Below are 27,098 nucleotides of genomic sequence, written 5' to 3' on the forward strand. Positions count from 1 at the left end.
TTTATTCTTCAGATATGATTTGCTTTTCAAAATATAAATTTGAGCTTCACTTAATTTTTTTGACATTTTTAATTAGCACTAATTTGAAGAGCACATAGTTCTCTTAGTGTCCTGACTAACATTCCACCCTCAACCAATACCTTCAAAAACAGACTAACTCATCATTCCATCTCATTGCTTTTTGTGGGATCTTGCTACATGGAAAATTACTACCTTGTCTGTACAAATAACAATTACTGCACTCCAAACTAATTATGTTTAAAAAAAGATTGTCGGGATGTGGACATAGAAAGTAGTGCCAGTATTTGTTGTCCGTCCCTAGTTTCCATAGAGTGGCTTGCTCAGCCTCTTCAGAATCAGTTAAGAGCCAACTGCGTTGCTATGGCATTAGAGTCACATATAGGTCGGACTGACTAAGGATGGCAGGTTTCCTTCCCTAAAGCTGCCTGCAGCCGAACTTGCACTAATTCCATTCACCCATCATCCCTGTGCTCGCTAAACTACATTGGTTCCAGATCTCAATTTTAAAATTCAAATCCCTCTACGGCCTTGCCCTTCCTACCTCTATTGTCGTCTGGTCCTCCAACCCTTCTCGATCTCTGCACTCCCCTAATTCTGACCTCTTGCGCATCCCCGATTTTCCTCACTCTGCTATTGGCGGCCGTGCATTCAGCTGCTTAGGCCCTAACTCTGGAATTACCTTCCTAAATATCTCTATCCCTCTCTCCTCCTTTTAAGATGCTCCTAAAACCTACCTCCTTGACCAAACCTTTGTTCTAATATCTCCTAATGTGGTTCAGTGTCAAATTTTGTTTGATAACACTCCTGTGAAATGCTTGGGTAGCTTTACTACATTAAAGGAGCTATATAAATGCAATTTGTTGTTAAAGGACATTAGGGATTAGGTTGGGTATTTACAACAAACAGCTTCGTAGTCGCTTTTACAGGACTTTGGGATATTTTGGACAGATGTGATGAAATAAATCTTCCTTTCTTAGAGTTATGGAACGTATTTGTATATGTAACTGCTCATCTAATTTTCTCCCCTTTTTAAAAAAAAAAGTTATTTTGCTATTTAACCTCACTCCCACTACTGGTACCATCAGAGTGCTTTCAAATACCACTGTGCGGGTATGATGGTTTGTGCTGGCCTTTTTTGCACAGCTCCTTTAATTGGCTTTCAGGAGGTACACTTTCAGTAACCAAATTGCTGAGCCACAATTCTCTTCTCCCCCTTGTCCTAAAAGATGGTACCCAAAAGTAAGTGAATCTCTGCCTATGAGCATGGACCCATTTTGAATGCCAGTTGATTCAGATTGGCAACTCTTTGGGCTGAATTTTATTTCCCTGCCGCCAGGAGTGGTTGCAGGCGAGAAAAATGGTGGCCCACATGCAAAGGCCGTGCACCGCCATGCCGCTGCGATGTAGCGCGCGGCGGCTCATTTAAATACGTAGGCCAGTCCCCCCAAAACACATGATGGGGGCGGGCTCTGCGACGCCATGAATGGTATGAGCTGCTACTGCGCAGGCGGTGGTGCCATTTTTAAAGGGCTGCCAGACCTGCACAGTTGAACCCCGTATCCCACCCCATCCAATAAAAATAAATGGCTGTCCCATTTGTCCCTCCCCCCCACCTCCCAAAAAAACACTTACAATTGAAGATTTGACCTCTTTTAAGTTCCCCTCTTCCGCACCTCAGTGAGGCCATCTTTCCCTGTATGGGAAAGTGAAGGCGTGTGAATACCGGCCGTCGCACAGAAGATCCCAGACAGCTGGTAAGACTGCGGTGAATGGTATTTAAATTTATTTATTTCCTTTATTGAAATATTTAAAGATGAGTCCCGTTGCTGAGTGGCAGGGTGGGGGAAGGAGCCGCCCTGGAGCCTCACCGCCACTGCGAAGTTCTTGGTCAATTGAAAAGTTAAAAACTGAGATTGATAGGTTTTTGCTAGTTTTGGACATTTAGGGATATGGAACTAAGGCATATAACTGTTAAGCTACAGATCAGCCATGATCTACTTAAATGACAAAACAGGCTTGAGGGGCTGAATGGCCTGCTCCTGATCCTATGTTCCATGCAAAGCTTTCCTTTTACTGTGTTTCCGGTCCCTCATATTTCAGACAGTTATTGTGAACACTCTGACTTCATCATCTAGGGGTTGAACTTCCTGTTTTCCCTAACTTTATCCAAAAATATGTAGAATAACACTTTTCCTGTCTCCTTTCTTGCTGAAATTAATAAATTCAGATATTTCAGCTCCCTAGTGACAAAATTCTGTTAATCTCTTTAAAGCAGTTAATGAGTGCTGTGCAGTAAGTGGAGGATCTTCAGACTGAAACTTGTTTCACTGTAAATAAAATGATGAAAATGAACTTACTGCTGCGAAGTAGGTACTGGAGGGTGATCTGTGGATTAAATAAATGCTGTTTGAAGCCTGAAATTTTTCTTTAACATTTGTTCTCGACCACTTTTCATCAATAATTAATGAAGCCTTTATTTGGATACTTCATAAATAATAAAATGGAAATGATCTGTTTTTAACTTTAGCTAGAAATATATCTTTATTGTGTTCACTATTTGACCTTCACTTAATTATATTTCACTGCATCTCAGCAACATGCAGTAAACTTGGTGCTGCAAAGAATGTGGCACATAAACCCCTTACTGCACCAATGTTGTGCATTCAGTGGCAAAAGATATATTCATTCTTAGATATGCTGATTATGATTCATTTTTCCTTTAGGAATGCAGGAAATGAATTGTGTTAAACCTCTTCTATTAAAGGGACCAAATCAAAATCACGTTCATCAATTTGTTTAGCTGAATTATCTAATTTATTATTTTTTTGGCTTACACCACCCCCCCCCACTCTCCCACTGCGCTTTTTGTCTTCCACAGCCATGCACCATTCCCTTCAAAGCAGGCAGATACCTGACTTCTTATGCCTATGTCAGAGCTGTTCTTTAGCTGGCTTATTAGAAGTGTGAGGGAGTGGCCTATGGTGAGTTGTTGTCTGTGCTTTCTTTCCTTTTGGACAACTCCTAGGACTCGACTGGGTGTCACTCCTGGCTACACAGTCAAGATTGGGAATCCATGTTCCACATCCTGCAGTACTATATAATGGAACACTTTTCAGTTGCAGCACCTGCAAATGGATCATTTTAACCTACCTCACCAACATGTTGAATAATCCCTCGGAGCAATAAAGAGTAATCTTTATGAAGGTTCTGTAACCAGGTAAAATGATCAGCTAACAGCACATAAATCTATATGTCATTTCAAAACAACATATTTAAAAAATATTTAATTTTAAGCCAATGTCAAATGACTTTGCATATTTTTAGTATTTTAAACTCATTTTTCTTTATTGAGTTGTGGTCAATGCAGAAATTTGAAGATGGTTCTATCTGTGTACTCTGTAGTAAAATCGCGTTTCTTTATAAATGGGTTTACAAGTTCAATAAACATAGTGCATAAAGGAAATCTCCCTGCATTGTGAACATTTCATTTAAAAAATGAACTAAATTTTCTAAATTATATTACACAACCTAGACATGTAAAAAAAAAAATCATTTTCAACCTATCCATGCAGATAACACTGATTCTGCTACTTATTCGACCTAGATTAAATTGGAGAAATTTGCTGGACAACAAATCTTTTTTTACTCAACAGAATTTTCCAAATAGCTGATAGCTGTTGTCTGATATGCAATACTGTGCTTCTTTAACTTTACATAAATATACTCAAAGCATTAAACTGCATTGGAGAATGGCATGGTTACAACTTGTAATAGAGCTTCCATTAGGCATATGCTCTCACAAAGAGTGGATTTTAGAGAAATTGTAGCATGATATTTGTATATGATTTGCATTTTGCATATTTGCTTAATGTTAATTTACGCTTGAATATGGTGATGTTTTGCTGTTATGGTGTGAGACTCAACAAAGTTACGTTTTATAAAGTGTTTAAATGACACGTAAGTTGGGGGCTTAGTGGCACAATACAGTCTCATTTGTTCCGAAGCAGATTTGGTTCGGTGATGAATGCTGCTGGCCTATCCTGGGTACTTTATACGTTAAAAGTGTAAAACCGCTAAAGGTAGGGATGAGTAGAAGGTTGAGATTTTTCAAATATTTGTGATTTCTATTACTGTTACTAATTTTTGTAGCTACCATTTTAGTCTGAAATCTTGATGATTTCCAAGTGCAATTGGTGTTTTTGTTTCCTTGCAGTTCTGTCTCTCTTTATTCGCTGTTCTTAGTATGTGTTGACTTTTTTAAAAACTCAATTCACATTTAACTGAAAGTAACGTACAGCTCTTTTTAACCTCTTTTTTTTCTTTCAATTTTTCTCTCCTTTCCCTCATCTCCTGAAGGCAGTGACTCATATTGGGATACAGATTCATGAGTGGCGGCAGTCCTGCAGTACATCATCTATGTGGCCATTCTTCATGTGTGAGCCTAGACAGTGAGTGCTGGTAGGCTATTTGTCTGTGGGAAGCATCACAGCTAAGTCTGATCCTTTCTTCACCCAACCACCACTTATGCCACCAGTATGGTCAGGGTCACTGGATAGCAATCAGGAGTTGAAATCCTAAGTGAATTTTTCACCTATTCGTTAGCCTATGATTAGTGTGCCAAGACCAATCATAGCGCCCCACTACTACCCCAGCTGAGATCAGCTAATTCAGCACAGAACGGGGATTGGACCTGGCACCTTCCTGGTTCCTATGCCTGAGTACTACACCACATTCTGTATTTATCCACTGAGATATTTGATGGGGGTGATAGGGGTGCGGTGAGGAGGTGCAATAACCTCTTCTAATAGACTTACCCATTACGTTAACAGACACGGAGTTGAGAGAATATTGAATAAGATTAGCAGTTTCAGGAATGTTAATGATCATTCTCAACTTATGTGAAATGTGTATACAGTATCACATAGAAAATCACAATCTTAAAGCTATAGAAGAATTACATAGACACAATACAGTGAATGTGTTCTATTTGTGGCGAAAGTTGATTATTCAAGTAAATTGGGGTCAGGAAGTGCAAATTGTACATGCTCTATTGGAAAGAGTGTGGTTGATTGGAAAATGTTTTTTTCTTGCTCTGTATACAAAGCTACTGTATTTATAATGCCAGAACAGAAAGTGGATTATTTACAAGAATCTCATTGAGATAAATATTTCAGTTCTGTATCCACCCCATTTTTTTTTTTAAATGTCAAAACTCAAAATCCTCATGTTCTTGATGGAAAATAATGGATTACATATCGAATTGGATTAAGTTCTAAGCCACAGCATTACAGATGACAACCAATAGGTTACCTCAACGGTTAGGTGCCTACCTTTGTAAGCTTCCTTGTATATCAGATTCAATTCTAGCTTCACATGTTACTCTTTGGACTCCTAATTCAAAATGAAGATATTGGACTTGATTTTCCTTCCGGGGTCAGGAAACGGATGTTTGGGACTGTTTCCAGGTCTCGATCCTGACCAGGGGAGGGGGGGAAGGCAGTTTGGAAGTAGTCTCAGGTCCTGATTTTCATGGGTGCAGCTGGTTAATTGGCGGGAAGGCTGGTTGGGCGGCCAATTAGCAGCCGCAGTGGTGGGAATGGAGCTGGGACTGAGCGAGTGCAGGCCTGATTTAAACAGGAAAAGGCAGCCATCACTGTGGTTGCTGTTTTACTGATTCGGTTGCTGTAGCAGACATGGAAAGGTAAAGGGCTGAAACCTGGGGCAAGGATGCCCCTCACTTCGCAGATGAAGACCTGGAGGTCTTCCTTGAGGCAGTGAGGGAGGCAGGAGAAGATCACCCTCCCAAACCGAGCAGGTGGCTGAGAACGTGAGCAGATGGAGTGTGGTCAGGTGGAACTGGGTGCAGTGCAGGAAGAGGTTCAATGACCTTCATTGCTCTGGCAAGGTGAGTGCAATGCCAGACCCTCATGACAGGCCTCTGGGTATTCAACCTCCAGCAGACACACCAGCTGAGGAGCCTGAGGATGAATGCTGCTCCTGAACATGGGAGTAATGTGTGCCTAGGCTACTTACTGATCCCTCAACAGAGCCATAATGCTACTGAGGACCTGCCAACACTGATACATGCAGCAGCGTTTGTCATTGAGCCATTGGCATTGGCCATAGAGGCCAACAGTGCCTTATCTCTTTCTTTTATGTCCTTACAGGAGAAAAGGACTCATAATGCCCGCAAAAGGGTGCAGATTGGAGGAGGGGTTCCCAACCTACACCTCATCACTGCCATGCCAGGAGGGAGAAAAGGAAATTGTCAGGGTGAGAAAGGTGAGATGGGCATCCCTGGTGAAGAGGGTGAATAGAAACTGCAATGCGTAGGTGAAGTCTCTGCATTGCAACGGTTTCTACTTCCCAAGGCTTGCTCCCATGCTCTCTTCTTGTGTCTCCCACAGGTTCAAACACTGCGGGGGAAAGACAGATTCCACTATCTGCACCAGGGCAAACACTGCCAGCAGAGACATCAGAGCGAGCACCGTCACATCTTACTAGTGTACCCTCCACCAGCTCAGATAGAGTCACCTTGGTGGGTCCTCGCACGTGCATAGATAAGATGGTATTGGGTGATGAGCAGGTCATGAGTGAACAGGAGGAGATGGCAGAGGCAGCTGTGGACAGTCCCTTCAGAGGATGGAGGACAGACACAGTCCTGTTCAGCTGGGCACAGATGCAGGGTCTCGGGAGTCACAAGAAAGGAGGCTCTACTTAGATCAGCAGCAATAGATGTGCATCCACATGTCAGAGTTTCCTGAGACAATGCGAGGTCATGGGCTGAGAATGGAGGAGTCCATTCAGCTCATGTGTGCCACCATGGCTCAGGGCTTTGAGCGCATGAGCTCCTCCACTGACAGAGTGGGCAACCTCATGGAGAGCCATATACAGCAGTATTTGGGGTGTATGCAGGAACTGTACACTGACATTCACAGAATGCATGCCACACTAGCATGGATCGTTCAGTGGTGCTTGTGGCACAAAGATGTTTGGAGTGGATCCCAATTGCACCCCAGCTGGAGCGCCAGCCAAGGGCTGAGGCAGTTGCTGAGGAGGATGAGGGTGCTACCTCTCACAGGGCACCATCATTGGCATCCTTGGCCCCTCTGACTGAGGGACAATCTATGCAACAGGGCCTAGTGATGGCGGCTACCCCTGCAATGAGGCCGGTGCAGCAGCCTCTGGAAGTGCTCCCATGGACACCTCCATGATGAGGACGACTGCCTCCTGCATCTCAGCCACAAGGAGAGACAAATGAGCAGGTTGCCTCCACCTCATCCGAGGCCACAAGGAGCACCGCATAGAAGTGGCTGAGAGCGGGCAGAGCACTAAGTGGGTCACTGGGGTTTACTCCACCTGTAATTGTGCATTTTTTCTATTTTTCAACACCATGTAAATATTGACACATGACACTAGACGTCTGAATTTCCAATTTTTAATGGTGAGACAAGAAAAGAGGAATGAAGTGATGAAGGGGAGCGAGGGTCTTCAATGGGGGCAGTGAACCTCTGGACAGATGTGCGTCCTTCATTGGCGGTAAGAGTGGATGTCTTCCAGGATGCGTCTTCATTGGAGGTGTTCTGACAGGCAACTCAAAGTGAGTTCCAGACCATGCCGTCTTCCTGAGTTAGAAGTGCTCTGCTGAAATGTACCTGGAGCAGATGATCCCTGATGTTGGCGCGTCCTGATGAGACTCTCGGGTCCTGCCCTGGGCCCGGCCACCTCCCTGTGCAGCTGGGGCACCTCTGTGTTTTGCATCTTCCTCCCAGTCCTCTTCCTTCCAGGTCCTGCACCTCCCATTGCTGTGATGAACTGTGTCGTTCTAGGCCCACAGCTCGCTGGAGGGGTGGGGGGGTGGTGTCAATGTTATGGAGAGCGCAGCAGGATTGTATTGCAGTGTACCACCTGACCGGTCCAGCACCAGAATGGCATCTTCAGAAGCCCAATGGCCTCCTGGATGGTCCTCGTGAGCATATGGCCTCAGTTGTAGCACCTTTGTGACTCTGGCACAGGTTCTGGTAAAGGGGTGAGTAGCCATCTCTTCAAGGAATACCCTTTGTCTCCTAGAATCCAACTCTGTAGGTTGAGGGATAGAATGAAGAGCTGTGGCACCCTGCACTGGCAGAGGATGAAGGAGTCATAGCGGCTGCCAGGAAAGTGAGTGCACACATGGAGGAAGCTCTTGTGGTCACAGACCAGCTGAACATTGAAGAAGTGGAAGCCTTTTGTTAAATTTCTGTTACGACCAGGTGAGAAAGAGGTCTAGGAGTCCCTTTCAGCCTTCACCTGGTCTTACTGTAACAAGGTTTTATTTTTAAACACTGTGTTTTGAGCTCCCCCTTGGTGAATCCTTGTTCACCTTTTTCCAATTATAAGGCAAAGAAACCAGCACAAACGGATTTTCTTAGGTTTAAAGAAGAAAAGTGACATTTCTTAAACTTATAATCTAATTCAGTTAACGCCTATGAATACACGACACACCCACGCTGGCATGCATACGCGATACACATATGCAGATAGGGACAGAAAAGAGCAGAAGAAAAAATGAAGTGGAAAAGTTTGAGGCAATCTCTGAAGAAGGTTTCTTATTACTGCTTCGAGCTCGCTGTAGAGTCCTTGATTGAAGATATGGTCTTGCTTTTCGTTGGGGCCCAATATTCTTAAACCTTGTTCACTGTAGGAGACTTTTCTCTCTCTTGGGGTTCACGTGTCTTTAGTGGGTTTCTGAGTTCCGTGAGAAAGAGATGGGAGCAGTCAAGAGAGAGATGTTCTCAGTCCAGGAGCAAAAGTGCCTTCTGTGAGTTCAAGCACTGTCTCTACAATTTAAAACTCCCCAAGTTGGCCAGCAGGGTGGTTAAGTGACCGATTGGTTTGACCAGGTCTATTCTATGTATTGTATGGGAGCAGGGGATAGCTCCTTTGTTCCAACACCGTCTGCTAATATGCAAAAATGTCTTTCCAGCCAGGGGCCTGGCAATTCCTTCTATCGGGCCTTCTCTTTTCCCAGCAACAATTTGAAGTTTAATGTCCATGTGGCGAAATTAATATGCCTCATTCTTGGCAGGTGGGGGCCTGCATAACACCTGCCTGTTGATGAATCTCAGTGACTGCCTTGATGGACACATGGGTGCAATCAATGAAGCCCTGCACCTGGGGGATCCCAGGGATGGAGACAAAACCCACTGCCCTATGTGCCTGCGTGCCTGCCATCTGTCTGGAATTGAATGTACTGTCTAACTCTGGCAAAAAGAACATTAGTAACCTGTGAGATGCAGTGGTGTGCAGCCATTTGCGAGATGCCACCAAGATCCAAAGCTGATCCTAGGAAGGAGCCAGAGGCAAAGAAGTTCATGGCTAGAGACCTTTATGGCTACTAGTAGGGCATTGTGAGCAGTGCTGCGAGGTGTGAGATCTTCTGCGACGAGGGCACAAACCTCTGTGACCATCTGCTGGAGAGTCGCAGTCTCCTGCAGCACTGATTGTTTGACACCTCAAGGTAGCTCCGGCTTTGCCAGTAGATCCTTTGCTGAGGGCATGGACTTCTTTGTTTTCCTGCCCCTCATCCCTCTCCCTTGCTCTTGTGCCCAGAGCTCTGCCCTTCCTGTGGAGGATGTTGCTCCTCATTGCTACTGGACCCGTGCTCCCATTGCCAGCTGCTGCCTTCCTTGCACTCAGGTGGCCTCCCATTTTGTTTAGAAGCCACGTGGACTGCAGCGGTTCAAGAAGACAGCTCCCCATCACCACCTCAAGGGCATTAGGGATGGGCAACAAATGCTGGCCTTGCCAGTGATGCCCACATCCCATGAAAGAATAAAACAAATGAACATCACACAAATAGATTAGTTGATCATTATCATATTGCTGTTTGAGAGAGCTTGCTGGCGTGTTTCCTATATTACAGCAGTGGCTACACTTGAAAAAGTACTTAATTGACTGGAAAGCACTTTGGTACATCCTGAGGTCGTGAAAGGTGCTATATAAGTGCAAGTCATTCTTCTTTTAATCTCACCAGAATGGTAATGTGCTTAAATAAGTCAATTCTTTGGGGGAAACACATTTACATAATTATTGACCGCTTACAGGTCAGATTTGGATGTGTTCAGAATGCACACTAATGGTGAGGGCAGTATAGGAAGATGGAAATTCCTGCAGTCTTGGCAAAGCTCAAAATGTCTCTGTATCAATTACCAATATTTTCCCAGCCTAAAGGGAGAGAGGGCGAAGAAGTGAGAGTAAAGGGAAAGGAAATCCAGTGCGCAGGTATAAGTTTCCAGGCAAGTGGAGCAGCTCAACAATGAACCATCTATTTTGTGGCTGCTAAATTGGAGGTATTTGCAAGGCGAGTAGCCCTGCTTACCTCTCCATGTTACCATTTCCAGATGATTAATGTAGTATGTCTATTGGTACTATCACTGTTTGTGCCAGCCTGATGTTGCATGTTAGTAGCAGGTGTCCTTAGAATCAATGGCATAGCTCTGCAAATCTGGACCCCGTGAAGTCAGTTTCCCATGCTCATTCCCAGGTAGGTGTGACAATACCTGTGCATATGGTTCTTGGTGGGTACAGCCAATCAGGATATAATGAGTGGTGATCACCTCGGCATGGCTTCTTTCATGTACTGGTACTGAACACATGGCATACTGTGATTAGGGTGCATCCAAAGAGTCATCCAGAATTGCAGTTAGCCAGACATTCACAGATTGTACCTGTACCATTATTTCCTCTGTCGTAATCACTCTTGGGAATCAGTCTGGAGCACAAAGCAAGGTATGTCCTCCTCTGCCAGTAGATATGGATGTGTGAGTACTGGCACATGGGCACAAAAGTGACCCTAGCATTCTACTGTTGGTTTTCTTCTTTCTTCAAAAGACTGAGATGAGGGAATTTCCATTGCGGAACCCATCGGTACCTCTATTGAAGCTGGCAGCGAAAAGAAAGCAGCAGAGGCATTCTGAAAATGGAAGCAGAAGAATAATTTTAAAAATGAAGCAAATTGATATGTAAATGGCCTTAAAATTGCTGAATGCATCTTCTTACTAAGCCCTTTAAATTTACTTTATTGTACAGCTCAATGCCTGTTACATATGGGTGTCATTGTGAACTGGCGTACTGGTGTAAAGGCTGGAAAATGGCACGGGAAGCATTGATATAGTTTATGCATCATTTAAGTATTCTTATGAGGCTTCCTACTATTGTCAATGGCATTCCATCCAATCCTGCTCCCCCACTCGAAGTAACATCGGAAACTCGAACAGCACGGAAAATGAACAGAGTTTTATCTGGATGGATCCCTGTCCATTTTTACAATTCATTATGATTCACGGCATCAATTTACAGGCAAAGTGGATACTTAATAGGTAGCAAGGTGTTTAAAAACTTATAAATTAATTTCAAGACTTGTGTCATGTTGCTGTAGGAATAGTTGTGGTTGTGGAAGTAAGACGAGGAAGAACATATAAAAATTTGTTTTATTCAAGTAGGTTATTTAGTTTTTATATTTGTACATTTTCAAAATGAAACTAAAATTAAGGCATGCGCCCTCCAAACAAAATGGTAATGGGGTGGGATTATTTTTCTTAATTGACAGAATAATAAGACTTCAGGGCGATTTTAATCCTACCCAACCAGCAGAAATCAGGCAGATGAATAGTTAAAGTGTCCTGGGCTACTTAGCTGCTTGGATGCACCGTGCCTGATTTTAACCTGCTCTTCTCAGCAGGCACCAAACCAGACACCCATCTGAAGCCAGAAGGGTCTGTCTTTCAATATGCTAATTGGGGGCCGCTGACATCAAACCTACTTCAGCATCATTTGAAGTCTGGGTTGGGGATGTGGGGAAATCGCTGCTGCTAGGCTGAAGAATGAGGATGTGAAGAGGCCCTGAAAGCTATGTGTTACGACCAGCTGAGAAAGGGGTCCAGGGTTTCCTCTCAGCCTTCACCTGGTCTTACCGTAACAGCGTTTAAATTTAAATACACTGTTTTTTAACTCCCCCTTAGTGAATCCTTGTTCACTAACTTCCAATAATATAGCAAAGAAACTAGCCAAACAGGTTTTCTTAGGTTTAAAGAAAAAAGGTTGAACTTTATTAAACTTAAACTCTAATTCGCTTAACGCCTAAGGATACGCGACGCGCCCATGCTAGCATGCATATGCGATACACACATGCAGACAGAGATAGAAAAGAGCAGAAGAAATAAAGTGAAAAAATTTGAGGCAATATCTGAAGATCGTCTTGGTTACTGTTCTTTGAGCTCACTGTAGAGTCCTTGATAGTAGGTAGGTCTTGCTTTTCATTGGGGCCCAGTATTCTTAAACCTTGTTCGACGTAGGAGACTTTTCTCTCTTGCGGTTCATGTGTCCTCAGTGGGTCCAGAGGCTTGTGAGAAAGAGATGGGAGCAGACAGGAGAGGTCTTCTCACTCCAGGAGCAAACTGTCTTTTCTGAGTTCAAAAACTCTGTGGCTAGTTCAAAAAACCCTGTACCAGCCAGCTAGTCATGTGACCAGCTGGTTTATCAGGAATAAAAGAATGACTAGAGTTAGATTAGGGCCAATCAAGGATAGTAGTGGGAAGTTGTGTGTGGAATCAGAGGAGATAGGGGAAGTGTTAAATGAATATTTTGCGTCAGTATTTACAGTAGAGAAAGAAAATGTTGTTGAGGAGAATACTGAGATTCAGGCTACTAGGCTAGATGGGATTGAGGTTCACAAGGAGGAGGTGTTATCAATTTTGGAAAGTGTGAAAATAGATAAGTCCCCTGGGCCAGATGGGATTTATCCTAGGATTCTCTGGGAAGCTAGGGAGGAGATTGCAGAGCCTTTTCCTTGATCTTTATGTCGTCATTGTCGACAGGAATAGTGCCGGAAGACTGGAGGATAGCAAATGTTGTCCCCTTGTTCAAGAAGGGGAGTAGAGACAGCCCTGGTAATTATAGACCTGTGAGCCTTACTTCGGTTGTGGGTAAAATGTTGGAAAAGGTGATAAGAGACAGGATTTATAATCATCTTGAAAAGAGTAAGTTCATTAGCGATAGTCAGCACGGTTTTGTGACAGGTAGGTCGTGCCTCACAAACCTTATTGAGTTTTTCGAGAAGGTGACCAAACAGGTGGATGAGGGTAAAGCAGTGGATGTGGTGTATATGGATTTCAGTAAGGCGTTTGATAAGGTTCCCCATGGTAGGCTATTGCAGAAAATATGGAAGTATGGAGTTGAAGGTGATTTAGAGCTTTGGATCAGAAATTGGCTAGCTGAAAGAAGACAGAGGGTGGTGGTTGATGGCAAATGTTCATCCTGGAGTTTAGTTACTAGTGGTGTACCGCAAGGATCTGTTTTGGGGCCACTGCTGTTTGTCATTTTTATAAATGACCTGGAAGAGGGTGTAGAAGGGTGGGTTAGTAAATTTGCGGATGACACGAAGGTCGGTGGAGTTGTGGATAGTGTCGAAGGGTGTTGTAGGGTTCAGAGGGACATAGATAGGCTGCAGAGCTGGGCTGAGAGATGGCAAATGGAGTTTAATGCGGAAAAGTGCGAGGTGATTCACTTTGGAAGGAGTAACAGGAATGCAGAGTACTGGGCTAATGGGAAGATTCTTGGTAGTGTAGATGAGCAGAGAGATCTTGGTGTCCAGGTGCATAAATCCCTGAAGGTTGCTACCCAGGTTAATAGGGCTGTTAAGAAGGCATATGGTGTGTTAGCTTTTATTAGTAGGGGGATCGAGTTTCGGAGCCACGAGGTCATGCTGCAGCTGTACAAAACTCTGGTGAGACCGCACCTGGAGTATTGCGTGCAGTTCTGGTCACCGCATTATAGGAAGGATGTGGAAGCTATGGAAAGGGTGCAGAGGAGATTTACTAGGATGTTGCCTGGTATGGAGGGAAGGTCTTACGAGGAAAGGCTGCGGGACTTAAGGTTGTTTTCGTTGGAGAGAAGGAGGAGAAGAGGTGACTTAATAGAGACATATAAGATAATCAGAGGGTTAGATAGGGTGGATAGTGAGAGTCTTTTTCCTCGGATGGTGATGGCAAACACGAGGGGACATAGCTTTAAGTTGAGGGGTGATAGATATAGGACAGATGTCAGAGGTAGTTTCTTTACTCAGAGAGTAGTAGGGGCGTGGAACGACCTGCCTGCAACAGTAGTAGACTCGCCAACTTTAAGGGCATTTAAGTGGTCATTGGATAGACATATGGATGAAAATGGAATAGTGTAGGTCAGGTGGTTTCACAGGTCAGCGCAACATCGAGGGCCGAAGGGCCTGTACTGCGCTGTAATGCTCTATAAAAAAAAAAACCAGTCCTGGCTGTTGTGGGTTGCATCACCTTAGCAGTCTCTGGAATGCTCTTCCTTACACCTTCAATGTCTGGTGATCAAAATCCATTGTGGGTTGTATGTGTCAGGGAATGGTCTTTTGTCTCCACAAGCATGGTCTGTTAGTATGCAAATATTTTTCAGCTAAGTGTCTGGCAGCCCTTGTAACAGGCCTTCTCTCTTCCCCAGCAACAGTTTAAAATCAATGGTCATATGACAAAATTAATATGCCTCATTCTTGGCAGGTGGGGGCCTGCATGACATAAGCAAGATTGCTTCTCCATGCCCCACAAGGGAAGTTTAGGCCTCCCCTGCCCTGGAACATTCCCCCTCCATTCCCTGCTGCCAGATCCTCTGGGAACCTGCTTCCCCACACCTAACTAATTGCTGTGCGCTCTATTTTCACCCTTTACGGGCAGAAGTGGACAGACGACGTGGCAGCGGGCTTGGCAGTTAAAACCGATGCGGCCTCACGCTGCCAGAGGCAGGTGAGAAACTAACTGACTCCTGTGGTTTCCTACCAGAAGCCAGGTGGTAGTTAAAATCAACCCAGTTGAACCTTACCATTAATTTATACGTTTGTGAACCCCCAGGAGTATATTTTTCTTTTCATTGCTGGGGCATAAGAATTTGGCTGGGCAAAGCAAAATCAGGTGCTAGCTGTTCACTCTTTTTCATCTGGTAAAATGTGTAAAATACTGTTAATGCTAGTTTATGGAAAGATCTTTTATTGGTGATTTTCCACAGCTGTCCCATTTTTCTAATATATTGAATTTAAATGCTCTCTGACTTACTTTTGTTAAGTAAATGGCCTGGTAGCTTTAGCTATAGATTAGTAATTCTCAAAAATCATGTATTCATGCCATGGGACAGATGTCTGCAAAATGCAGACCTGGAGGTTTTACTTTTAAATTTCCTGTGGGTGTTTTGAAATACCGCTGAAAACCTGGATTGTTGTGTGATCTTTGCACTGTTGGGAATTTAGTAAAATTTGTTCTTAATACACATTCAACAGCCAAAGAATTTTTGGGGGGTGGGGTTGGGTGAGGAGAGTGGCTAGCCACCTGTTACCACTGTTAGCAGCACAGGCTGCATCTTTTAAATACAATACACTGGTTGCTATGATGCATCTGAGTGGCTCCAATGGTCGAAAAGCCCACAGCCACTCAGTTTGCATTATGTGTGGAGACTGCACTGATTGCACTATAGAGGTCATTTTATTTCTGTTGTGCAGCAAAAGGAAAACATTTCACTATATGTTCTCATAACATTTTGATGGAATTCAATCAATTTAAACTAATTTAGTCTCAAACTTGTAGTCCCTAGATATTTCTGATTTTGGGTCTCCTGCGTCATCTCTGGACGTGTAAGGCAACTTATGAGGGAAAATGCAATATGGATTTTCTTTGTTTTTTTTGTTGGGGGAGAAGGGGTATTAATTTCAACCGGTGGGACAGGACAGGGTGAAAAACTAATGGTGGCAGGATTTACCTGCAGGCTTCGGGACCACGACATCGGAACCAAATGGGGATCCTGAGCCCACGCTTGCAGGCAGCAAGGCCGGCACAGCGATATTCCTGAAGGTGGCCTCCTCATTGGCCGCCTCTGAGCTCGTCATCCAATTAAGGACAGCTAGTGGGCCCCAGATGCTGCCGGCCCTATCAGAGGACCAGCAGCTCTGAAGCCTCGGTAGCCCCACTTGGAGAAGTGGGTGCTGCTGAGGCAGATAGGAAATTTGAGAGGGTAAATTTGAACTAAATTTTATAGGAGCTAAGCAGGCAGGCCCCTTGAATCGGAGGGGAAACCTCTCCACATTGCTTCTTGGGGACAGGGGGGTGGCCTTTACAGCCATTTCCAAAGGCAAATGGAGCCTTTGGCTCTGATGGCCCCCCTGGACTGCCACAGGGAGGCCACCTCCATTAATCTGACGGCCTCTGCATATGGCAAGGGGGAGCCACTTGCCACTGGCAAAATGCCAGTGGGTGCTCTAAATGGCCCCTAATTGGGACTTTTAAGTATGCAGATTGGTTGGCCACCCCCACTGAGCAGGCTGCCGATCTGCATGCTGGCCCGCCCTTGGGAAACTTCCGTGCTGGCAGGAATGCATCAGGGAGCCATCCCAGTGCAGCCCCCCACTATTTTCCCAGCCCCCCCTCCTATCCCACTAGCCTGGTGCCAGGAAATTTCAGCCCAATGTGTGAATTGTTTACCATACCAGTCATTAGGAATTCTTGATAGCCTCCTTAGTGAGGGCTCAAAACAATTTCTGTCAGTTTGCGAATGACACGCGAGGCAAATGGGTTTCTTTTGTGGTCTGGATGGCTGCAAAATGATGGAGAATTAGAATTGAGCCAACCCTTTGTGTCAGATTTACTAATTTGATTCCTGAACCATGTAGGTCAGTAGTACCCCACTGATAGTTGATCTGACAGCTTGGCTCATTGATGGAACCTGAAATTGTAGATCGGTCACTGGGGCCTGGGTTCTTCCCACTGAGCTCCAGCCAGCTCTGTAAGTCAGTGGGTAGGGTGGGTCTCGCTGGTTAAACTCGAGTAGCAATCCCCTGCACATATTTAGGAGGTCCTAAGCCTTGACTGTTGTGAACTATCAACAAGAACAATAACAACTTGTATTTATAGATCACTTTTAACATAGTAAAACATCCCAAGAACTTCACAGGAGGGCTATCAAACAAAATTTGACACTGAGCCACATCTTACAGGTTTTAGGGAGTGTCCTAAAGCAGGAGAGAGAGATAGAGAGTTGGAGATGTTTGTGGGGTGGAATTCCAGAACTTAGGGCCTAAACAGCGGAAAGCTCAACTGTCAACTGGACTTGGGTCTATGGAATATGTTCTTATGTGTCATAAAGGGGAAATATGTATGTACATTCCATGCTGGGCAAGCAGAAAGTCTAGTTCTGTGAATTTCTCAGTAGTTTTATTTTATCAGACTTGTAACAGTCTCTATCACGAGGGACAAAGTATTTGACAAACTAATGGAATTAAAGGCAGACAAGTCGCCAGGACCTGATGGCCTGCATCCAAGGGTTTTAAAGGAAATGGCTGTAGAGATACTGGATGCATTGGTTGAAATATTCCAGAACTCACTGGATTCCGGGAGGGTCCCAACAGTTTGGAAAACCACTAATGTGACGCCCTGTTCAAGAAGGGAGGGAGACAAAAAGGAGGAAACTATAGGCCAGTCAGCCTAACATGGGTCGTTGGGAAAATGCTAGAGTCCAATTAAGGAAGAAATAGCAGGACATTTAGAAAAGCTTATGCAATCAAACAGAGTGAACATGGTTTTGTGAAAGGGAAATCATGTTTGACAAATTTGCTTGAGTTCTTTGAGGATATAACAAGCAGAGTTGATAAAGGGGAACTGGTAGATGTAATGTATTTGGATTTCCAGAAGGCATTCGATAAGGTGCCACATTAAAGATTATTGCACAAGATAGGAGCTCATGGCATTGGGGGTAGTGTATTAGCGTGGATTGAGGATTGGTTAACTCACAGAAGACAGAGAGTCAGGATTAATGGGTCTTTTTCAGGTTGGAAAGACATAACTAGTGGAGTGCCACAAGGATCAGTCTTAGGGCCTCAATTATTTACTATCTATATTAATGACTTGGAGGAAGGGGTAGAGTGTAATATATCCAAATTTGCTGACCATACAAAAATAGGTGGGAGGGCATGTTGTGATGGGGACATAAGTAACCTGCAAGGGGATATCGATAGGTTGAGTGAGTGGGCAAAAACTTGGCAGATGGAGTTTAATGTAGGAAAGTGTGAGGTCATGCACTTTGGTAGGAAGAATCAAAAGGCAGACTATTATTTAAATAGAGAGAGACTCCAAAAAAGTGCAGCACAGAGGGATCTGGGTGTTCTTGTGCATGAAACACAAAAAGTTAGCATGCAGGTACAGCAAATAATTAAGAAGGCAAATAGAATTTTGGCCTTTATTGCAAGGAGGTGGGAGTTTAAAAATAGGGAAGTCTTGTTACAACTGTACAGGGTGTTGGTGAGGCCGCACCCGGAGTACTGTGTACAGTTTAGGCTCCCATATTTAAGAAAGGATATACTGGCATTGGAGGCAGTTCAAAAGAGATTCACTAGGCTGATTCCTGGGATGAAAGGGTTGACTTATAAAGAACAGCTAAACGGGTTAGGCCTTTATTCATTAGAGTTTAGAAGAATGAGGGGTGATCTTATTGAAATGTACAAGATTCTGAGGGGACTTGACAGGGTAGATGTTGAGAAGATGTTTCAACTAGTGGGGGAATCTTGAACTAGGGGACGTAGTTACAGAATACGGGCACACTCATTTAAAACTGAGATGCGAAGGAATTTCTTCTCTCAGCGGCTGGTGAATGTCTGGAATTCTCCCCACCCCAGAGAGTTGTGGAGGCTAGATCACTGAAAGTACTTAAAGAGGGTGTCGATAGATTTTTGAAATATCAGGGAGTTGAGGGCTATGAGGAGCTGGCATGAAAGAGGAATTGAGGTCTAGGGCAGATCAGCCATGATCTTATTGAATGGAGGGGTAGGTTTGAGGGGCTGAATGGCCTACTCCTGCTCCTAATTCTTATGAAGACACTTAATCATAGTGATAGGATTTTTCCATGAGTATTGGACAATGAGCTGACAAAAAAGGTGATGAAAGACACATAGTGGAGACCAACTCTGAACTTCAAAAGGATCACTTTATACAGGGGATGAATGGTATTGTTTTATAATGCAATTTATTAAATTCAAAGGTGTTTTCTTTAGAAACAAATAAATATTAACAGTCACAGAAGGTCAAAGACAGGCCTGGGCCATGATTTCTAATAAAGCTAGTAAAACATTGAAAAACTGCATGGTTCATAGGATTGCTGAAAATGTGGCAAAGAAGAAAACAGAATACCATATTAAAAAAAACTATCAAAAACAAACCAAAACAGCCTTGGCATATGATCGCTAAACATTCTCATCTGCTTCATGAGGGAGATAGTGCATCTTTAGAGTCTAAATAGTCTGGTAAGTGTGATATAATGTATTCTTTAATAATAATCTGCCTCTAAAGTGCAAGTATTTTGAAATCACTCTTCATCACGTCTTGTCCACTCAGCTCGCTGAAGTATAAACTTGTAAAGATTAAATCAGTTGAATGAAGTCCTGTGCACATATTCTCTGCCTTTCTGATGTTCATGACAGTCTTCCTGAAATTTCAGTTGACGTTTAGACTGAAGTCATTAACGGTAATGCCCTTCATGTACTTGCAGAAGAGTTGTCTTCATCCTGATTTGTTACGTCCATTACTGAGGCTATAACCATCTCTGGTGAGGACACCAAAAAGATACAAGACATGCAAGAATCTGAGGCAAAGGGGCATTAACATTAGCCAGCAAAGAAATGTCACCATGGAACAAAGCTGCAAGATCACTCTTCACCTATCACTAGATCCTCAACAGGCACTTTTCTGGGCACATTGTACAAGCCAATGAATCTGCAACAACAGAATAGAGATACAGCAATCACACAAAACAGACGCTGGTCCTTTGAGACAATCACTTATATCCCAGAGTCTTTTCCATACTATTATGTGTCTGGTAAAACCCAGATGCACACTGACCTGAGCATATTGCTTAATTGTATGCAACGAGGCTGTGCAAAATGTTTGGAGCAGATTGACTGAAAAGCCACTCTACTTATCACACTCACACAATAATCAGCAACCCTCCTCCGTGGATATTGCTATTCTCAAGACCTCTGAAGGTCCTTCTGTTGGGATTCTGGAGATATCATCTAACTTCAGTGTGGCAAAGGTAGCCCCTGATTAAAGAACCACCTTGTGGAGAATCCTTCCAGTGCTTGGTCCTCTCACAGCTTATCAACCAATATAGTACTTTGTAAAACCGTGGAAAGAGATCATATGAAGACATATAGTGATCAAGCAGTATGCTCATCATCAGTCACCCAATTACTGCTGCACAGAATAATTCTGACTAGAAAGATTGCACTGAAACCGTTTTCGCGCTTTATCGCAGTATTTTCTATTTATTGTTATTGACTCTCAGGCTATTGGGAAGGTGGCTACATTGGTATGTATTTAGGTTTGTATTAGTATTAAAGTGAAAGGGGATATTTACTTAACCTGTAATATTTTTATGGGTGTTGAAGTATAATATGTTATATTTCTCATTCCAGTGTTGTTTCCCCTGTCCTTGCTACTTTTTAATTCAACTTCATGTGCAACATGGTAGCAGTCATCATGTTACCTGTGATCCCTCCTGGCTGTAACTGCAATCGTTTCTAGAATGGTCATGCGCACATAATCATCCTTAATTCTGTGGCTCTCTTGATGATGTCGTGACTTACTTTAGTTGCAGTGGCAAAAGTTGTGCTAGCGTCAATGTACGATATGTGCATTCAGAATAATGTACAAATATGATGCAATATAAAGGTGGTTCATTGTACATGTTCATTGCTGGGTGCACCAGCATAGGAAAACTCACCAGTTTTAGTGTATTATATTTCTTCGCATATATAAGTATGGTATTCCTACTAATTGAGCTGACATAATTTGATACATATGATCAAGTTCCACTGAAATGATTTTAAACTAGAAGGGATGATCTGAGAATCCCAGTAGAGCACCTCATGTAATCATTTGCAATTTGCAGCATGACTAAAAGTATCTGAACCCAAACCATCTTCCTCCCTCCAGCTTATCCAATGCCTTAGTGAGTAAATGGAGCAGCAAGAGTGTACTGTGACATATAGACCAGGAAGTCCCAGTTCGAGCATCTCATCATTACTGATTTAGATGATCTCGTCTAGGCAGGAGTAGGGCTTATGCATATGGCCTCAAGAAAAGGAAAAAATTCAAGCAAGGTTCCTACTCCTGATCTCTATTCAGTGACTTTTGCTGGAAAGTGTATGTGTATGGATGATTTGTGAAGGACAGAATCAGTCTTGGCTGTGATACTCTTTTATAATCAAATAGAAATAGTGGGCTGAATTTGATCGGCCCGTTGGGGATGGGCGTGGTGGTGGGGGGGTGCCCACAAAATAATGAGGGAGGGCAGGGGGTGAAGTTCCTGTCACCTTCCCAATGCCATTCAATTTTGTCAAGAGTCAATTAATGGCTACTTAAGGGCCTCTTCCTGCCGCCACTGGCATCTAACCAGCAGTAGTGGTGGAGGGGGGAGGGGGGTGGTCATCCGCCGCTTGTGGAGGCTGCCCAGTAAAACCAGGCGGCCTGCCTCTGGGCTGGAGTGGGGGGAGCCCTCCTACTTGGGTAATCTGTGGGCCACAGAGAGTGCTCGGCGGCAAAGGCCACCCCTGCGCTAACAACCACCCCACTGCCCTCAACATCCACCAGCCCGCCCTTGCCAGGACCTGCCTGATTGGCCCCGGCAAGTCTACCCCACTTACCTGCAGTCTGAGGCTCCATTGCTGCTCCTGGTCCAGGGTGTTCTGCAGTAGCAGCAGTGTCATAGAGTTATACAGCATAAAAACAGGCCCTTCGGCCCATCATGTCCACGCCCGTCATCAAGCACCTATCTATGCTAATCCCATTTTCCAGCACTTGGCCCATAGCCTTGTATGCTATGGCATTTCAAGTGCTCATCTAAATACTTCTTAAATGTTGCGAGGGTTCCTGGCTCTACCACCTCTTCAGGCAGTGCGTTCCAGATTCCAACTACCCTCTGGGTGAAAAAATGTTTCCTCAAATCCCCTCTAAACCTCCTGCCCCTTACCTTAAATCTATGCCCCCTGATTATTGACACCTCCGCTAAGGGAAAAAGTTTCTTCCTATCAATGCCCCTCATAATTTTGTACACCTCAATCAGGTTTCCTTTCTGCTCTAAGGAAAATAATCTTAGCCTATCCAGTCTCTTTTCATACCTGAAATGCTCCAGCCCAGGCAACATCCTGGTGAATCTCTTCTGCACCCTCTCCAGTGCAATCACATCCTTCCTATAGTGTGGCGACCAGAACGGTACTCAGTACTCCAGTTGTGGCCTAACTAGCGTTTTATACAGCTCCATCATAACCTCCCTGCTCTTGTATTCTATGCCTCGGCTAATAAAGGCAAGTATCCCATATGCCTTCCTAACCACTTTATCTACCTGTGCTGCTGCCTTCAGTGATCTATGGACAAGTACACCAAGGTCCCTCTGACCCTCTGTACGTCCTACGGTCCTACCATCCATTGTATATTCCCTTGACTTGTTAGCCCTCCCAAAATGCATCACCTCACACTTCTCAGGATTAAATTCCAATTGCCACTGCTCTGCCCATCTTACCAGTCCATCTATATTGTCCTGTAATCTAAGGCTTTCCTCCTCACTATTTACGACACCACCAATTTTCATGACATCTGTGAACTTACTGATCATACCTCCTATATTCACGTCTAAATCATTAATGTACACTACAAACAGTAAGGGTCCCAGCACCAATCCCTGTGGTACACCACTGGTCACAGGCTTCCAATCGCAAAATCAACCCTCAACCATCACCCTCTACCTCCTGCCATTAAGCCAATTTTGGGTCCAATTTGCCAAATTGCCCTGGATCCCATGGGCTCTTACCTTCTTGACCAATCTCCCATGCAGGACCTTATCAAAAGCTTTACTGAAGTCCATGTAGACTACATTAACTGTTTTCCCCTCATCTACACACCTAGTCACCTCCTTGAAAAATTCAATCAACTTAGTTAGACATGATCTCCCCCTAACAAAGCCATGCTGACTATCCTTCATTAATCCCAGCCTCTCCAAGTGGAGATTAATCCTGTCCCTCAGAATTTTTTCCAATAGTTTCCCAAACACTGATGTTAGACTTACTGGCCTGTAATTACCTGGTTTATCCCTACTACCCTTGTTGAATAATGGTACCACATTCGCTGTCTTCCAATCCTCTGGTACTTCTCCTGTGGCCAGAGAGGATTTGAAAATTTGTGTCAGAGTCCCTGTAATCTCCTCCCTTGCCTCACATAGCAGCCTGGGATACATCTCATCTGAGCCTGAGGATTTATCCACTTTTAAGCCCACTAAAACCACTAATACCTCCTCCCTTTCAATGCAAATTTGTTCAGGTATATCACAATCCCCCTCCCTGATCTCTACACCAACATCATCCTTCTCCATAGTGAACACAAATGAAAAATAATCATTTAAAACCTCACTTATGTCCTCCGGCTCCACACACACACATTGCCACTTTGGTCCTTAATGGGCCCTACTCTTTCCCTGGTTATCCTCTTGCCCTGAATATACTTATAAAACGCCTTGGGATTTTCCTTTATCTTGCCCGCCAGTGTGTTTTCATGCCCCCTCTTTGTTCTCCTAATTTTTAAAGTACTCCACCTACACTTTCTGTACTCATTTAGGGCCTCCGCTGTTTTCAGCCCTCAGAATCTGCCATAAGCCTCCTTTTTTCCCCTGATCCAATCCTCTATATCCCTTGACATCCAGGGTTCCCTGGACTTATTGGTCCTACCCTTCACCTTTACGGGTACATGTTGGCCCTGAGCTTTCACTATTTCCTTTTTGAATGACTCCCACTGGTCTAATGTAGACTTTCCTACAAGTAGCTGCTCCCAGTCTTACTTTGGCCAGATCCTGTTTTATCATATTGAAATCAGCCTTCCCCCAATTCAGTATCTTTATTTACAGTCCATCTTTGTCCTTTTCCATAACTACCTTAAATCTTACAGTGTTATGGTCACTATCCCTGAAATGCTCCCCCATTGACACTTCTACCACTTGTCCGGCTTCATTCCCTAAGATTAGGTCCAGTACCACCCCTTCGCTTGTCGGACTTTCTACGTGCTGGCTCAAAAAGCTCTCCTAGATGCACTTTAAGAATTCCGCCCCCTTTAAGCCTTTTGCACTAAGACTATCCCAGTTGATATTGGGGAAGTTGAAATCCCCTACTATTATGACCCTATTATTTTTACACCTCTCTGAGATTTGCCTACATATCTGCTCCTCTATCTCTCCGACTATTTGGAGGTCTGTAGTACACTCCCAGCCAAGTGATTGCTCCCTTTTTGTTTTTAAGTTCTACCCATATGACCTCATTTGAGGAACCTTCTAAGATATCATCCCCCCCTTACTGCAGCAATTTACACCTTGATCAATAGTGCAATGCCACCTCCTCTTTTACACCCCAACGCCCCCGCCCAGTTACACCTGAAGATTCTGTACCCTGGGATATTGAGCTGCCAGTCCTGCCCTTCCCTCAGCCATGTCTCTGTGATAGCCATAATATCATATTCCCATGTGTTAATCAACGCCCTCAATTCATCTGCCTCACTTGTAAGACTCCTTGCGTTAAAATAGATACAATCCAGCTTTGCATTATTTGCTTGTGCTTTAACAGGTCTATATTTGCTCTGCCATCCAGACTGACTTAGTTTCTCTTCTATATTTGATTATACATCACCCTCTACTGTACCTCCACTCTGTATCCCATCCCCCTGTCAAATTAGTTTAAACGCCCCCCCCCCCCCCACCCCCTGCAACAGCACTCGTAATCCTCCCTGCAAGGATGTTGGTCCCGTTCCGGTTCAGGTGCAACCCGTCCGACTTGTACAGGTTCCATCTTTGCCAGAAACAGACCCAGTGATCCAGGAAACTAAAGCCCCCCCCTCCTGCACCATCTCTTCAGCCAGGTATTCATCTGCTCTATCCTCCTATTCCGATACTCACTAGCATATGGCACCGGGAGTAATCCAGAGATTACAACCTTTGAGGTCCTGCTTTTTAATCTGCTACCTAGCTCCCTAAATTCTTGTTACAGGACCTTATCCCTCTTTCTACCTATGTCATTGGTACCAATGTGAACCACGGCCACTGACTGTTCACCCTCCTCCTTCAGAATGTCCTGCAGCTGCAGTGGGCAGGATCTTGTCCCTTAAAGGGGATGGCATTCCTGATGGCGGGCAGTTAATTACCTGCCCACCGTTTTGAATTTGGCCTGGGGTCTGATAAAGGGCCGAGGCAGGGTTGTCTCCCACCTTCCGTCCGTTGTCAGGTCCCCCAACACCCCAGATAAAATCCAACCCAGTAAGTTTGGTGTGAGTGTTTTGGTTAGGCCCAAGAAATTGGGTGGGACACAGATGCACTGTGTCCTAGCCTCTGCTCTCAATTTCCAGGAGACCTCTGTGGGACAGAACCTCAAATTAGAGAGGGTGAGGCAGAGGAGCGCAGAAATTTCCTTGACCGTGTTGTGTCAGAGGCCTGCTGTTTAGTGGCAAAGCAGCAGTTACCCTGGCAGATGTTGAACCCTGAGGATCCAAACTAGGGAACTTATTAGGCTTACCGAAGAATTACTGCAGGTTGGTAGTTTAATGCAATTCCGTAACAATTTAGATAGCCTCCCCCTAACCTTGCATATTCCAATGGGATCACAATCCCACATAACTGATGGAGTTGTGATCTCGATCTTTTTGGAGCTTCACTCTCTAGAATGATATTAAAGTTAGGGGAGATACTGAAAGTTTGTACCCATGGCCCTGTATCCCATGATAACTCTACTCACAGGAGAAGAGAACAAAATAAATTTCAACCCCAAATAATTGGCCAAATTGCTGTTTTTACTCTATCATAGCTTTCCTATTTCAAAACTATGCCAGAATTTGCAAACTGACATTAAATCACCAAAACATACATTAATGCCTAGATTGCAGACTTGTGCAGTGACCCCATTCCAAACACCAACCCTTGCACTGATCCTATTCCCCTCCCTGGTGAGCTGTCTCAGGCTGAACCAGACTGTTCACAACTTCAGCATCCTCTTTGACCTTAAGCTGGGTTTTCAACCCCTCATCCTCTCTAGTACAAAGACTGCCTACTTCCACTTCCCTAATATCAAACCTGCCTCCCTTATCCATGCATTTGTCTTATCTAGACTTTCCTGGCCAGCCTCCCATCCTTCACCCTCCATAAACTTGAGCTCATTCAAAATTTTGCTACTCATTATCCTATCCTGCACATAGTCCTGCTCACCCATCACCCCTGTGCTTGCAGACCTTTTACAGGTCTATGAAATTTAGGCACAGATTAGACAGATGTAGTTTCATTTTTCTTATTTGCAAATTTTATTCAGCTGGATTAGTTGCAGTTCATTTTGTAAGTTTGATTTGATATTAGAATTAATTCTTTATACTAAAATGTTGTATAGGAATTCCCTTTTCTAATTCATTAATGAGATGTGAGCATCGCTAACAAGGCCAGCATTTGTTGTCCATCTCTAATTGCCCTTGAGAAGGTGGTGAGCTGCCTTCTTGAATTGCTGCAGTCCATGTGGTATAGGTGGACTCGCAGTGGCATTAGGGAGGGAGTTCCAGCTTTTTGACCCAGTGACAGTGAAGGAACACCAATGTAGTTCCAAGTCAAAATAGTGTGTGGCTGCGATGGGAACCTGCAGGTGCTGGTGTTCCCATCTGTTTTCTAATCCTTGCCCTTCTAGGTGGTAGAGGTCAAGGATTTTGAAGGTGCTGACGATGGATGCTTGCCGTTTTTCTGCAGTGCATCTTGTAGATGTTACACATTGCAGGTCCAATGGTGGAGGAAGTGAATGTTTAAGGTGGGGGATGGGGTGCTGATCAAGCAGATTGCTTTGTCCTGGATGGTGCTGAGCCTCTTGAGTGTTGTTCGAGCTGCACCCATCCAGGCAAGTAGTATTCCATCACACTCCTGACTTGTGCCTTGCAGATCTGGACAGGCTTTGCAGAGTCAGGAGGTGAGTTACCCACTACAGAATT

General features: G+C 44.1%; 1 protein-coding gene across 2 annotated transcripts in view; it reads left to right on the forward strand.

Annotated features, from left to right (window-relative positions):
- bcl11aa (BCL11 transcription factor A a) overlaps positions 1 to 27,098 on the forward strand; it is a 237,959-nt gene that overhangs the window by 168,308 nt on the left and 42,553 nt on the right. The window contains exon 4 of one of the 2 annotated variants that reach the window (XM_068044878.1): positions 19,600 to 19,937. The exons of the other annotated variant lie outside the window; for it this stretch is intronic. Coding sequence (XP_067900979.1) covers positions 19,600 to 19,647 — 48 coding nt within the window. The 3' untranslated portion in view covers positions 19,648 to 19,937. Of the gene's footprint in view, positions 1 to 19,599; positions 19,938 to 27,098 lie in introns of those variants that run through there. 2 annotated transcript variants of the gene reach the window in all.

Source organism: Heterodontus francisci, chromosome 13 (genome assembly GCF_036365525.1).
Source record: "Heterodontus francisci isolate sHetFra1 chromosome 13, sHetFra1.hap1, whole genome shotgun sequence".
Lineage (NCBI taxonomy): Eukaryota > Metazoa > Chordata > Chondrichthyes > Heterodontiformes > Heterodontidae > Heterodontus > Heterodontus francisci.